Consider the following 16,281-nt stretch of genomic DNA (forward strand, 5'->3'; position numbering starts at 1 on the left):
GACACTATTACCCTATGCGCACATATGATTACGTGGCCTGTGTAAAACTACATCATGTACAAACAGACGAATAAGAAGTTATACTCCATTTATATAGGATGTGTCAATATGCATTCTACTGTCATGTATAAGTAGTTAGAACAAACAAAAATATATATTAAAAAAATAAATGCTGATGAATGTATGGCAGATACAAGGAGTTGCACTCAACCTTAGAAAGAATAATGGAGTGCATATGAGGGGAAAAAAAAAACAGAACAGCTTTTTTGAATTCAGATCTTAATGAGAGTAACTAAGAGAAGTAAAGGAAAAACAAAAATGGAGAAAAGAGTTCTAAGAACTTAGAATGACAGACTGGTGAGGGGAGGTTTCATTCTTTTAATAAAATGTATAAAATAAATAAATAAAAAGTCTTTTTCCCTTTTTATTGTTCAGGGATATTCTTCCACCAAATTACAGGCCCTGCCTAGCTATGGCCTGGAGTCCATTCAGACGCTAATTGCCACATCATCCTATTCTCTAAAAAAAATGCCATCGAGAGAAAAATTCACCAATCTCCTGGATGCCACACTGACTTACCCCAGCCACTGCTGTGCTTTTAGGAATGTGCCAGCAAAAGAGTAAGTAGGGCTGGGGTTGTAGTTCAGAGGGAGAGCACTTGCCTAGCACATGTGAAGCACTGGGTTCCATTCTCAGCACCACATACAAATAAATAAATAAAATAAAGATATTGTGTCCATCTACAACTGAAAAAATATTAAAAAAAAAAAAAGTTAGCAAAAGCAAAAGGTAAAGCCAACCCAGCTGGGGCAAGAAAGTCTGATCTCAAGATGGTCAACTCTAGTGGGCATTTATCTCCCCTTTTACTCCCTGCCTTCCAGGCCAGCTCCATAACTGTGGGGTCACTTTCAGATACATGAGAAAATGAGCTGCCCTGTTTCCTCACCAAAAATGCTGCCAGCCAGGTGTGGTGGCAAACACCTGTAATCCCAGCATTTTAGGAGGCTAAGGCAGGATGACAGGTTCAAAGTCAGCCTCCGCAACTTAGCAAGACCCTAAGCAACCTAGTGAAACCCTGTCTCAAAATAAAAAATACAAAGGGCTGGGGATTTGGTTCAGAGGTTAAGCACCCATGGATTCAATCCCTGGTACAAAAAAAAAAAAAGAAAGAAAGAAAGAAAGAAAAGAAAAGAAAAAATGCTGCTAAATCACTGACTGATCCTGTAGCCAGAAGACCTTCATAGCCAGTTCAGGGCTAACTGAATGATGGCCTACTTTAGCAATTACAAAACAGAGTGTTAACACTGGCATCTCAAAGATCAATTAGTCCTAATTCTTATTAGAAAGCATCATTTTTAAAGAATTGGGGGAAGGAGGTTAAGAAGAGTAAAAATTAACTAATATCTTGTTCTTTAGTAAAAATGGACCAAAAAAACTATAGAAGGGGTTTTTTTAAGTTATTTCTTACTGAACTGCATGGTTCATTTCAGAAAGAAAGTTGAATTCCCTAAGGACTAACTTAGCATGCAAATAGAAAGGGTATACACTCCTGGCTAGTTTATGTCCAGTAAAGGGCATCTTATTAATTCAGTTCACTCCAGAATAGGTGACAGGGCAGTAAGATTTCATTCTCTCCTTAGAGGACTGTTTTCCAGATTTTTTTTGACTGAGACTCACGGTGAGAAATACCTTTTATGCAATGCACTGCAACACCCACTGCACCTTATCACATGTGTAACTGAAATTAAAAAAGCAATATTTAACTTTTAAATCTGTTACATATTCTGATACTTCCTGTCATACTCCATTCTATTTCATGTTTGTTTTCACTGCCAGTCTTGATGCATTCTATTGTTTACATGACCCACTAATGGGACACAACTCACAGTGGAGGAAAAAAAAAAACCACTCCCCTGAAGGATTATTTTTGCAGCCTATGAAAATATTCTCAATTAATTAGATAAGGCACTGAGAGAGTAACACCAGGCTGCTACTGCTTTTGTTTGGAATCAACTTATTTATAACTAATCAATCAGCATGCATTAAGTATGCCTTGCATAGGTAGACTGAGAAGACAAAACACTTGCTGTGTTCAGAGTTATGCACCACTAACTGAGCTTCAATGAACATTAATTGAACATTTACTGTGTTCCAAACACTGGATCAGGTCTGAAGATGAAAAGATGAATAAGAGCTCAGTTCAACTCTCAGAGTATGGGACAATACACAAGTGACCCAGTATCTACACAAAAATAGCAGATGTTATAACAAAGTTGAGAATACAGCAGAGTGCTCTGGGAGCACAGAGGAAGAGTTTCTAAATGGCAGCAGGGTTTAAGGACAGCTTCCTAAAGGAGGTGATTTGTGCTGAGCCTTGGAGAGCAGATGTGGGGGAAAGCATGCCAAGAAGATGGAATTTGTCATATAAAAGTGCAAACACATGAGACACTAGATGAATGTCATTCAGAAAAAGTAGAATAAGAAGACTTACGGGTATGTGGAGGAAAATGAGTCAGGAGAGAAGTCAGGGAGAGGTGGGCCATGATGGGTTCTGAGTGCCAGTCCAAGTTGTTTAGAGGATAAAAAGCAATGAAGAATTTGAAGCAAGATTACTCAGATTTGCTGGGTGAAGGATGAAATGAAGGTGAGCAAAGCTGGTGAGTGTCCAGTTAGGAGAAAACAGAGATGCTGAGGTTTGGTAAAGCTGATTCTGGATACCTACACTACATGGGATAGAAGTCACATCCCTTCTGAAATTATCAAATTGTAAAACTTAAAAACTTTTACTACAGTAGACAAAAGAGACTATTTCTGGTAGGGGGAGGATTACACAATTATGGGTCAGCATCAGGGTAAGATAGGAACGCAGTTACACAGAGATTGTCTGGATTGGAATTACAAGCTTTAACTAACTCCCTCTGTGCCCCTGAAGCTTAAAGCCTTGGATGCCAGTGAGGATGGAGAGCCTCAAGTTGGGCCTGTGAGATGTTTGTGCAAACTTTGAGTCATCCCTCTGCCTGGACAACTCACAGCTGCCTGGGCAGATGGCCCCCAAGACTTCCTTGGTATCTATGATTAAAACTTGAAAGAAGATGGAGTGGACAGCACCCAGTATTAACATTTGAAGACCAAGAATATGCACATTTCTTGTTAACTGTGGATTCGTTTCCACAAAATATCTCTAAGTGTCAGATACTCAAAGCCAGCATCTCTCTGTCTGTCTGTCTGTCTCTCTCTCTCTCTCTCTGTCTCACACACACACACACACAATTTGATACAAGTTTGAGGAATTATAATCCTAGTCCGAAATAACAAGTTGATTTTTTGAAAATCTGGTACATCGAATAACGCTGACATAGTCCCCCACCTTTCTGCTTTCTTGTAAACTTATTTCTACAAGGAATTATCTTGTTCATATTGCAGAAGAATAACATAAGAGAAATGTCCAGTTTGGACTGCCTTTCTTCTCAGTGAAGGCTAATGCTCTAGGAGCCTGCTCTCCTTTCCCCTAAGTCTTCATTCATTTTTATATGTCCCCTACATTTCATCCCTAGGTAAAAACTCCCTTAGGTAAGTTCAAATGTTCTTTGGAACCCTTTCCATAAGCTAACCTTTTTAGAGGTAAAGATGGAAGAGCAGGCAGCACCCCCATAGGTTTCTGCCCATAAGAAAAAAAAAAGTCTAATGTCATGTCAACATCTTCAAATCCTTACAAGAAGAGTCCCTGTTATAATTCAAAACCATGAACTCTGAATGATTGTTAATCAAGACCAATATGGACAGGAGAGTTGGTAAGGAGCAAACTTTAATAGACCATAAAGGTAGCTTTTAATAAGAGTTAAAAAATTCATGATTCACTATGACAATTTTAAGAATTTTCATTTCCAGAGCCCACACAAAACATTCAGCATTCAGAAGCACTCAATCTAAGCTGGAGGCTCACTAATGACAACTCAGAAGGCTTGACTCTCTCCTCAGGAAGTGTTTCAGTTAGGACAATGGTGCAGAACATGTCCCCTGGTGTATTAGGTAAAGAACTTGGATGAACAAAGCATAAATAGACATGATTAGGTTTAATTTAAAGACCAAAAGTTCAACTTTTTTTTTTTCACTTCTCTTTCAGACAGAATTTTTCATTTTCCATTTTTGAAAACTTTTCCAAACAATGTGAAAGCACAGTAAGAAAACCAAATAATGAAACACTGTAAGTATTTGCATGCAAAGAAACTCAGGAAGCCATGTCTTGCTCTGTGCAGGCCTTATTATTATCAGTGCCAATGACTTTCTTTTGATAAAAGAATTAGGGGATGTTTGCCATGTATTTTTTAATAGTTTAAAATGGAAAATTCTTTTTGCAAGTAGCGTCAGTTGTACAGGTATCTCAAATGTTTTATTTTTTACAAACAAAACAAAGCCTATTTTTAAAACGTACCTAAATGTTCATTCTACATTTATATTAAATTTTTAAAAAATTAGTTTTATTTGCAGGTATTTGGATGTCACTAAAGGCTGGTCTAAATAATGTTTCATTTGTAGGAATTTTCACTAGTCACATGATCAGCATTCCACAAAGATAAACTGATTGCAGACATAGCTTCTGAAAGTAACCAATTCCCATCGAAGAGACTTAAGCTACCTTGACCACTATGCTCATGAGCATTAAATTAATCTTAATGTCATCACCATCATACACTGGACAGCTATATTTCTAGTCTACTAATTTTTAACATTTTTCCTGCTTTAAATACTGGTTGCCTTGGCATTTCACTTACCTTCAACTGTAAAAGAGCATACTTCAAAAGACAATCCCAGTGTCCCTATGCCACACTTACTGAGATTTAGAAATATTATTAGTCCTCCCATGTGTCCTTAGACAAAACCAGATGCCCCTCTAAGATACCTTGCCAATTTCTATTATTTTCTCTTCTCTCCTCCACCCCCATCAATCTCTGAATTATACAGCGGCATCAGGGAGGTATGGTGGAAGGCCTAAGCTTCAAGGTTCCTCAGAATTGGATATGACTCCTTGACAGTAATGTTCCTGCAATGCAAGGGACAACTGAACACTAAATTTCTTTTTGAGACTTGTGCCCTCATCTATGAAAAACAATGTAAATATTATTTGTCTTTTAGAACCATGAGAGTGATAGGAGTTGCAAAAGAATGTGATAACACCTAGGATAGATATTATTCCGTCTCCTTCATTTCCTTTCATTTGGGTCTGACACTGTCCTCCCATGTTCCTTTCCCCCACTGGTCCCACTCTTCTCAATATCACACCTTCCACATGACTCTGGCAAATGCATGACTTTTCACTCATCAAAGGGAAACCATTTCTGGGTTCAGTCGATGGTGGCACAAAGGGTCGTTTTGTAGGGAAAAGAGAAACTTTCACCCATGCTCAATAATCTTCATCAGCCCCCACCCCAAGCTTTCCCAAATAAGCATGCAACCTCAAATTTACTATGCTAATGCTGCTTTAAGACAAATCCCCTAATTTCTAGCATCCCCAAAACTACCCAAAATTCATATATAATCTAAGTTAAATGGCTCCCTGTGAAAACATTTTTAATGATAAATCCCCTACTTCACACTTCTCACCGGACAGCCAGTCTCTGGGGTTTAGGAATTCTAAAGCCAGTCACTAAGCCTTATCTGTTCTCCCAAGATAAGATTGGTACTCACTGCAGTAGTTGACCCCATTGTCCTAAAATTCCCACCTTTTCCCTTTATTTCTTAATTGTAACTGGAACAGTGGTGCTACTGTTCTTTCTGCCTCCTCTGACTGGGATCCTACAAAGCCCCTGTGAGTCCTTTCACATTCCTTGTCATGGCCTCCAGTATTAAAAACAGTTCCATGCTGGGCTTTGTCAGTAGGCAACAGGCTTCCCTCAGAAGCCCTCTCTGGACACACACGTGTTAGTAGCAGCAGGTGGGTATTTGGTCTGAAGACAAATTGCTAAGGAGAAAAACTGCTGGACATATGACAGGTAAGGCAAAAGAAGAAAGGGCAGAGGACTAAGGAGGAAGGGGGAAGGGAACAAGTTGAAACTTTTATTGATTTTAATTTATTCAGAAATCATGGCAGAATTTATAGAAGTTTTCAATTATTTCTTCTAGCAGCTGAAATAGTTTTGATTAGAAGTAAAGGTAATCAAGGCAGTGATAGTTGAAACATTTTTACCTGATTTTTGACCTTTATTTTATATGAATCATCCAGAGAACCTGCTTAAATTGCATATTTCTGGGCTCTGTCTCTAGAAATTTGAATTTCTAGGGACAGAGCCCAGAGTGAAGGGCTTAGAGTGAAGCTAGGAATCTGCAGATTAACAAACATCCTGGTGATTCTGATGCAGGTGGTCTGAGAACCACACTTTGAGAAACACTAACAGATAGTGAGGTGTAGAAGAAAGGCCTCTAGACAGTGGATGTGGAGACCCCATGCTGCTCCTGTCCCTCTGTGGGACCTTGGGTAAGTCACTCACTAATAAAATGAGGGTTCAGTGAGATGGTGTGTAAGGGCCTAATGCTAATTTTAATAGTTCTTTATAACCATCTTTTCTCTTTAGAGATTAAAAATAATTATGTAGATGCCTGTCATATGAAGACAAGTGTGCTGTTTTTAAAGATATTTAATAATAAAACAGATAAGGTTTCTGTGCAGTCTTCTGTATAAAACAGCATTTCTCTAGTTCCAAACTGGTCTCCATGATATTTTCATATATTTTCGGAGTCACAGATCACAAATTTTTTATTGTTTTGTTTTTTTTTTAGTATTGTATTCCTCAAATATATTATTTCAACCACTCACTAAATTAGATACATACTTCATAAAACAGAACATAAGAAGTTTGAAAAGTAGAGAAAAATAATTTTAATGTGAGAGACCCCAAGGTGAAATACATATTTGTAATGGCCTTCACAGAAAAATTATACCCATTTTTCCAGTTCTCAAGATTATATTAGTAGAGTGTGATCAAAGAAAAGATTTGTTGAGCCCACATGCATCATGCAGGATATGCTCATTGTCCCTGTACCCTATCAATTCCTTCCAGAGCCAGGATTGTTGTGCTTTAGATTTATTCACTCTATATTTATTGAAAGGACACTGAGCCAAAACTGTGCTAAACACTGTTATTTTAGAAATAAATAAGACCTTAGTCCTCTGTCTTCCCGAAACTAAGAGACTATTAAGACAGACATGTATCATCCCTTCATTGCAATATGTTTTAATAACTCCAACAGTACTAAGTGCAACCCTAGCAGAGAGGAAAGATAATAAACTCCTTGGGGAGTGGAATCAAGAAAGCCTTCATAGAGGAACTTGGCTTTAAGCATGAGGAGGAAATCACCAGAGAGGAAAAAAATTCCAGGAAGAAGAAACAACACATACAAAGAGGAATAAACAACAGAACTGCTTCATTCAGGGACATACAAGTAATTCCATGTGATCAAAAGTGCACAGGAGATTTGCAAGTGATAATTATAGGTATTCCTGGTATTATGTCAATAATTTTTCTAATCATTCTACATATCTTAATGCATTTAATTCTTAGCATAACTCTAACAAAGAAGGTATGATTATTATGCCTATTTGGCAAATGAAGAACTTGAAGCACAGAGATATTAATTAACTTTCTAGGGTTTCTGCAGCCTGGAAGCAGCTATGCCAGGACTGAACCCTGGCAATCTCACTCCAGAGTCCATGCTCTGAATTGTACATCATGACTACTTCTCAGAAATGAAACTGAAGCAGTAGACAGAACCCAAACCAAGGAAGTAATTTAGACCCAGACCTTGGAGGTCACTTAGAAAAGGTCACTTTAGGAGGTATATACAGACTTGAATAGGGAGAGGACTAAAGTTGAAGAAAGGATGTCAAGAAGAAAAGTAATGTAACTGCCCCATAAGAGAGGATGAACACATGAACTTGAGGAGTCACAATGTGGTTGGAATGGAATGGCCGAATTAATACTGTTCCTCCACTAGGAATAGTCTTTGCCTCATATTCCTAAGAAGTATCTATTTTCACTACTTCTTCCTTTTGTCCATGACTATTCTTCCTCTGCTCCTGGGTTTTTAGTAATCTGTCCTTGGTTTCTATTCCTCATTTTGATTAGCCAGGGACTTGAGTGCAAACAAGTCCATCAGTAGATTTTAACACTGAAAGCCTTCCTATCTCATTTGTGTCCTACTATAAAAAGCTTGGTAGCAATTTGGTCGACAACTAAATGAGATAAATAGCTAAGAAAATGCCAAGAAAAGATTATCTTAGATTTAGCAAGTGTATATTATGTCTCTAAATTTGTTTTCCAAAGAAAATCATCCTCTGTAAACAGTTTTTAAGTCTTTCCATCAATGTGTTAAATAGATATATATTATATAGTCTAATTGGCTTTTCATTCCCTTTTTAAGTAACTCTATTAAATCAGATAATTTAAAAATAAACGTAAGGCTGAGGGTGCTGTGTCTTTGTTTCTTAGGCTTTAAAAACACAGTAAGAATGGTTCATGAATTTTTTCAATATTCAGAATCACAGAAACATCTCAAGTTTATATCAAGCCAATATTGTTCTTACAGTTATTCTGCCATCTTTACTGAGAGTGAACTGAGTGGCTGGGACTATGATTATGGTTTCTGCTTACCCAAGACACTCCGATGTGCTCCTGAACCAGATGCTTTTAATCCCTGTGAAGATATTATGGGCTACGACTTCCTTAGAGTTCTGATTTGGCTGATTAACATCCTGGCCATCATGGGAAACTTGACTGTCCTTTTTGTTCTCCTGACCAGTCGTTACAAACTGACAGTGCCCCGTTTTCTTATGTGTAATCTCTCCTTTGCAGACTTTTGCATGGGGCTCTATCTGCTCCTTATTGCCTCAGTTGATTCCCAGACAAAAGGCCAGTACTATAATCATGCCATAGATTGGCAGACAGGGAGTGGATGCAGTGCTGCGGGCTTTTTCACAATATTTGCAAGTGAACTTTCTGTCTACACCCTTACAGTCATCACTCTAGAAAGATGGCACACCATCACCTATGCTGTTCAGCTGGACCAGAAGCTTCGATTGAGACATGCCATTCCAATTATGCTTGGAGGATGGCTCTTTTCAACTCTGATTGCTGTGTTGCCCCTCATGGGTGTCAGCAATTACATGAAGGTCAGCATTTGCCTCCCCATGGATGTGGAAACCACTCTCTCGCAAGTCTACATATTAACCATCCTGATACTCAATGTGGTAGCTTTTATCATCATTTGTGCTTGCTACATTAAAATTTATTTTGCAGTTCAAAATCCAGAGCTTATGGCTACCAACAAAGACACAAAGATTGCTAAGAAAATGGCAATCCTCATCTTCACTGACTTTACCTGCATGGCACCTATCTCTTTTTTTGCCATCTCGGCTGCCTTCAAAGTGCCCCTGATCACTGTAACCAACTCTAAAGTTTTACTGGTTCTTTTTTATCCAGTTAATTCTTGTGCCAACCCATTTCTATATGCAATTTTCACAAAGGCATTCCGAAGGGATTTCTTTCTGTTGCTGAGCAAATTTGGCTGCTGTAAACGTCGGGCTGAACTTTATAGAAGGAAGGAATTTTCCGTTTATACCTCCAACTGCAAAAATGGCTTCTCTGGATCAAATAAGCCTTCTCAGTCAACCTTGAAGTTGTCCACGTTGCACTGTCAATACTCAGCTGTCCTAGACAAGACTTGCTACAAAGAATGTTAATTACATCAGTAAGTGCATTATTGAATTATACCTAAGTCTGAAAAAAAAATTACCTAAACCAGTAAATTACCTGAACCAGTAACTTTAATATAAAGAGTTGGTTTTAGGAAATTATTTATTCTTAGGTATGTTGGTCAAGAAACTTTTACCTAGCTCAAATTGTGATCCATGATCATTGCCAATCTGGGAATTATTTGTCATTGATATGTGATGATGTAAAATTCAGAGGCTGCTAAGATATTTTTAATGATTTTGACAGAATGATTTTGTTTGTTAAATCTAATATTAAGAAAGATTGAGATGGTATTTAGCATGTCTTTGATTTTCTCATTTTATTTTTTAAATTTTTATTGCACTCTATAAAAACAGTAGTGCATAACAGATTGAAAATTTAAAGTAATTGGTCTTTTTTCCCCAGATAGTTAGAAAGACACACTCAAGAGACTGCACTGTGCAATCTGGCTAGCCAGTATTCATGTGTGACTAAATTAAGGTTACATGAAAATTGTAGTTTCACAGTTGCACTAACCACATTTCAAGTGCTTTATGAGCACAGCTGACTAGTAATTACTATATTGAACAGCACAAATACAAAACATTTTCAACATCACAGAAGAGTTTATTTTTTATGGATTTCAAACTAATTTGCAGAGGACATCAGTACTTGTCAGCCCTAAAACTTCTGCACTCATATTCACAGCAGTTCATTATTTATTTTGGTTTTTTAGGTAAAATTCACATATGGTGAAATGGACAAATCTTAAATGTACCATTTAAAAGGTTCTGAAAAGTGCATACATCTCTATCAAGACATAGAACAATACCACCATCAGAAATTCTCTCACCTCCCTCCCCAGTCAGTTCATCCCCTCCCTTAAAAGTACTGATGAATCTGAATTTTGTTCCTATAGATTAGTTCTGCCTATTCTAGAACTTCATATGATGGAATCATACAGTTTACACTCTTGTGTATTTCTTCTTTGACCCAACATACTATTTTTCTATTCATTCATCTTACTGCTGAATCAGTTCATTCCTTTTCATTGCTGATTAGTATTCCAGTGTATGACAATAAGATTGTTTGCATTTTCAGGTCAATGGATATCTGGGCTATTTCTATATTTCAGGTCTTCTTCAACATTTCATTATATACATATCTAAACATCACTAAACTCAGCACATCAAGTTTGCTTTCAATTCTTATGCTACCGTGTAATGTGATTCAAATAAAAATTATAAAAGACTATAAACTTTATAAAATCTCTTCTCTATAATGTGTTTTTCATGTTTCTTACTTTTCAACTCCCTAACAGTTACTTTATTCAGATGCAGTCTTCTCTCTTGTAAGCTAGTGTTTTAGAATTTGTCTCAGCAATATGGCAGAATACCAACTTATCATGTTGCTATTTAACTACATATATACTTTTTATTCATAATAAATCCAAGAACCAAAACAACTAAGTAATTTTTTTTAAAAAAGCAGAAAGTAAAATAATGAAAAATTAAATCTATTCTAGTGGAAAATCTTAATTTAACTTACCCATTCTTAAATACTTTGAGCCCAAAGTCATTATACATATACTCTGAAAATACTTTTCATGACCTTTTGAACATGACCTTTATCTACATTATAATTTAAGTTTTAACATATGGAGTCATAATCTACTGCCTCCCTCTTTCTCTTTCCTATATCCTTCCATCTTTAGAAATTACCAGCTATTCCTCTGAATTGTCTTCAAACCAAGTTTTAATTTTGTATCCGTAGTACTACACCCATACCTCAGCCATCTTCCCTTCTTCCAAGACTACTACCATATCTCCCCAATTTTTATTCATATCCAGTCTTCCTCATGTTCACATTCTCACCCTTACAGCTTCCTAAAATTCTTCTTCATCTTATTACATGACTGCACGAAATTCCTAAGTAATGTATCAGTACCTATAAATTTGTTTCAGGTCCTAGACTAACATTCAGAGAGCTATAGAATCCAACCACAGATCTGCTCATTTTTTTTTCTCCTGTTGTTTTTCCACATATAGCAAATTGTTCCAGTTCCTTTTCCCTAGTCATGCCGAACGTATATTTCCCCCTATACTGGTGCCCATGCCATTCTTTCCATATTGATAACATTCGTTATCTGTTTCTCTATTCTACTTCCTTTAAAGTTCCATCTATAGGTTTATCTTCTTTATCAAACTCTCCTTAATCCACTCCCTTGCTAATCCCTGTAGTCAAGACACCTCTTTTATGTGCAATAAAATAGAGCATAAATAATAAATACATATTCCACAATAGTCTCTCTCTTTGGACTCTGTAGCACTTATCATCTGTATCACTCATTTGCCTTCTACCCTGTACTGGGGTATTACTAATTATGTTTACAAGTCCATCCTTCATTTCACCTATGTTACAAATTTCTTTAGTGATACACTTGTCTCTTTTACTTCTTTGTTTCTCTCACTGTATCTATACTAAAGCCTTACAGTAGTTGATTGAGTTTTTTTGGTTTCTTTTTTTTTTTTTTTCAGTATTAGGGATTGGATTCAGGGTCTCACTCATGCTAAGTAGGCAATTTACCAATGAGCTACTAACCCTGGCCCAGATTTTTTTTTTAAACTGATTCACTTTTGTAACTGAAATATTAAACTGTCCTTGTTAAGAAGCATTTTCTTTATGTGATGTTCCCACAGACAGTATGTGTATTCTTATGTTGTATAATTTCTCAGATCTAAATCATAAAAAAATCGGATGCTTAATGGATTTATATTTCTTCCTTGCATTTTTTATGATGTTGGATATTATTACTGGTAGGTTATAAAATGGCTAAAAAGGGTTACTCAATAACTCAATGAAATTTACAAAGTAACTTTAAAACAGTTGGTGTTTTGCCCTCCATTTATTACATTTGTTGTAAAGGCCTGTTTTAGTTTATTCAAGAATGTAAATTAAGACTCTCACAATGATTTCAATAAATGTATTCATAATTAGAAATAATCTTTTCTTCAAAGCATCCCCACTTTTCTGTGTTTTCACTTTCCGTGGTTTCAGCTATGTACATCAACCACAGTCAGAAAATATTAAGTGGAAAATTCCAGAAATAAAAATTCACAAGTTTTAAATTGTGTGCTGTGGTGAAATCTCATACCATCATACTCAATCCCACCCAACACTTGAATTATCCTATTATCCAGAATATTCACAATGAACACCCAACATACCATTTGTTATTTAGTAGCAGTCTGGGTTATCAGTTTGACTGACATGATATGGCAATGCCTATATTTAAGTAAACCTTGCTTTATTTAATGATGGCCCCAAAATGCAAGAGTAGTGATGTAAAGGAGGCACCAGAACATAAAACATGGAAGGACAGATTAACTTTGGTATTATGTGGCAACAATGAATAACACATAGGGATAAAAACAGTTTATACAGGGTTTGGTATTATCTGCAGTTTTAAGTATCCACTGGGGTCTTGGAATGTATTTCCTATGCATGAGGTAGAAATACTCTAATTTTAATTAATATATTTTCCCTAAGATTTATTGCCATAGGCTTCCAACTTATAATTTAACTTTCTAGTTATAAGTCACAAAGTTCCCTCCTGGCCTAGAGTATATTTACATGAAAAACAGCATATTAACCTATTAGTATAAGTCAGATAAAATCCCCTATTAAATTCCCTGCTTATTATCCCAATGAACTATTGCTATTCATTCTAAAGTTACTGTTTTTCCAATACGATTTTAATAACTTAAACTCAGTACATCAGTTAGAATTAGAGTCCTAATGCTATATGAAGTCTGAGCTGTAAAGATGATTATTTACACATACTATAGCACTGACTGAGGTATTCTGCACATTGAATAAAATAGATAAAGGAAGCAAGGTCAGTTAGTTAGTCCCTAAGAGATTAACTCTATGTAAAATCAACAAGATCTTCTTGACCTACAGGGAGATAGAAAGTATGTTAAGAAATCACTATAGGATGCTGAGTATGAGAAAAACTTTGAGAAATTCTCAAAGTGTACTGGCACAGGAGTTAGATACATGATACTTTCACAAATCTTTAACACAGCAAGCTATAACTTCTACAAAAGACATCTTCATCTATAAAAGGATATAAGACAACATTTACCAAGACACTGTCTTTATAAGAATATAGAAAATAGTATTTTGTTATAAAATACAATAAGAAACATTTACCTTGGACATGATGCAGAGCTTCCTAAAATTTATATAATAGCAAAGTGAAGTCTCAGATTAACACTCTCAACTTTTAGGGCTCAAAGAATAATTTTCTCTTCTAAAGTAGATGGAAATCTGTCTCACACAAGTTAAAAATCTTTCTTTCATATGTGTAAATTTAAAAAAAGGTTAACCTGAATGTAAGATAGTGATTACTAGAGGCTGAAAAGCAGGGTAGAGGAGTTGGGGATAAAGGGAGGGTGAATCTGATCACTGCACACTGTATACATATATTGAAATATCACACTAAACCTCACTAATAGGCATAATTAATACACATTAATCAAAAATGCAAATAAAATACTGAATGAACTTGATAAGAATTGAATTATCTATATTATCATATTCACATTGAATAATAAAGATATGATTGCCAGCATGCCAAAAAATGTTTTTAACTGCAAGTAATGAAATCAACTTGGTTGAGATTATCAAGTTTAAAAAAAAAAAAAAAAAAAAACAGTATTAGCTAATGTAGAAGGCCAATATGCTAAAGGCAAGCACAATTTTCTGAAACTTGTTTCATTTGTGTCTGAGTGTTGGTGTGCATTTGTGGTGTCAAAGTACATTTCTTAGTGTGGATCTTGGCCAAAAAGTTGAAAATCACTGGTTTAGACAACCTCTCAAGAACTAGAAGTCTTTTTAGGATTCTCTGAGCTAATAAACAGGCACCAAATCCAGAATAATTTGGTGAAATCCTGTTTCTTTCTAGTCACTACCAAAACTATCATGAGTTATATTAGCATGCAAGGACATTTATTATTGGACTTTGTTTTGTGATAAGCCTACTTTTAAATTGATTTTTTACATTTTTAAAAGATGAGGAGCATGAAGACATTCAGAGACACAAATGGGACCACTGTGACTTTTTTCCTAATAATATAATTCTACATAAAGAGGACAAATACAATATAACTTAAAATTCACTGAAACAAAGTGAAATTTTAAATCCCAGTTTCCAGGGAGTATATCTTATCAATTAACTTAGCACTTAATTTACAATAAAGTTTGCCTAGAGAAAATACAGAGTAACCATATGGGCCTGGGAAGAAGGAAACAAAAGGAATAGAAAGTATACTACTCAGGGAAGAGGAAGTACATTTCAGAGTCCCCCACAAAGAATAAATGACTTTGATTTCCATCTAAAGAATGTAGATACTTCATGGTAAGCAACACCGTGGAAGAGAACCCTCAGCTCTTAGAAATTCTCAAGAGCCAGAGTCTGAAGTAGCAGTGATGGTAGGGAAAAGCATATCATTCTGAGAATAAAGAGAACATAGTGGAGAATCTGGTCAGGGAAACAGCCTACTCACTGGTACTAACCTAATCCTCACACAGTTGCCAACTTTAAATCAAAGAAAACACCCCACCCATGTTGTTCAAGGTCCAAAGAGATTTGTCCAAATTTTGATAAGATAACCCAACAGTTGAGCCTCTCTGGTAAATTATAACAAGTGCTTGAATAAATTAAATCCTCCAAGTGTAACAAGTGCTTGAATAAATTAAATCCTCCAAGTGGGGCTGCTTTCCAAAAGATAAATTTTGGAATTTGCCTTGTGTCCAGCCAGAAACAGCTATCTGTAGAGAGCTTTTGTAAACTATAACCTAGTCATTCCTGCACTGCTTTTTTTTAACTCTTCCAGAAAATATTATCCAAGGCCAAAGTTAAGAATCCTAGACCTGGAAACCATGTGTCCTCCCCTGTTTGGAGAAGTAGAGTGATGGGGAAAATGTTTCTTTGAGAGATTTGAATCTGATAAGGAAAAGAATGTAATGAAATAGCTTACTGGAATATGAATTTACTTTTGTTTTTATTGTTGCCAAAAAAAAGAGAGAGATTTATGTTTTGTCTTCTTTCCCTGATTTGAAGACAGGTCTCTTTATCTCAAGAGCGATTGCCAGGCCAAAGCAGAAGATTCCTAAAGAAAACATCTCTTCTTGACTTTGATTTTTAAAAGCCTAAACTCAATGATGGGAAAAGAAATAAAGATATTCCTCTGAAGGTGAAAGAATCAGCAAAGAGGCCTTACACCAGCAAAGAGGCCTTACACTAAGAACAACAGAAAAAAGTAAGGAGAAAGGGAAAATCTTCCATGATTAAGAAAAAGTCTGATAATCCAAGGAGTAGAACAGGGCCCTAGCCAAATCCCTCACAATTTCCCAGGAATATGAAAAAGCATGGCCTGGCCACATAATACTAGAGAGGTTCATCCTTAGCTCCTGGGATCCTGACCTTGGCAGAGATTTTCATATTTAAATAATGACACAGACATCTGATTCCAAGGGACCAGGTGAGCCT

At 36.1% G+C, this 16,281-nt stretch overlaps 1 protein-coding gene across 1 annotated transcript in view; it reads left to right on the plus strand.

Moving 5' to 3' along the window:
* LOC306643686 (lutropin-choriogonadotropic hormone receptor-like) overlaps window positions 1-10,108 on the plus strand; it is a gene marked incomplete at its 5' end in the record, with an annotated part of 29,946 nt that extends 19,838 nt beyond the window's left edge. Inside the window, 4 exon segments of the mRNA XM_079109925.1 lie at window positions 436-437; window positions 440-620; window positions 4,124-4,204; window positions 8,581-10,108. Of these exon segments, the coding sequence (XP_078966051.1) occupies window positions 436-437; window positions 440-620; window positions 4,124-4,204; window positions 8,581-9,733 (1,417 nt within the window). The 3' untranslated portion in view covers window positions 9,734-10,108.
* Window positions 10,109-16,281: the final 6,173 nt, after the last annotated feature.

The sequence above is a fragment of the Sciurus vulgaris genome (genome assembly GCF_902686455.1).
Source record: "Sciurus vulgaris genome assembly, chromosome: 14".
NCBI lineage: Eukaryota > Metazoa > Chordata > Mammalia > Rodentia > Sciuridae > Sciurus > Sciurus vulgaris.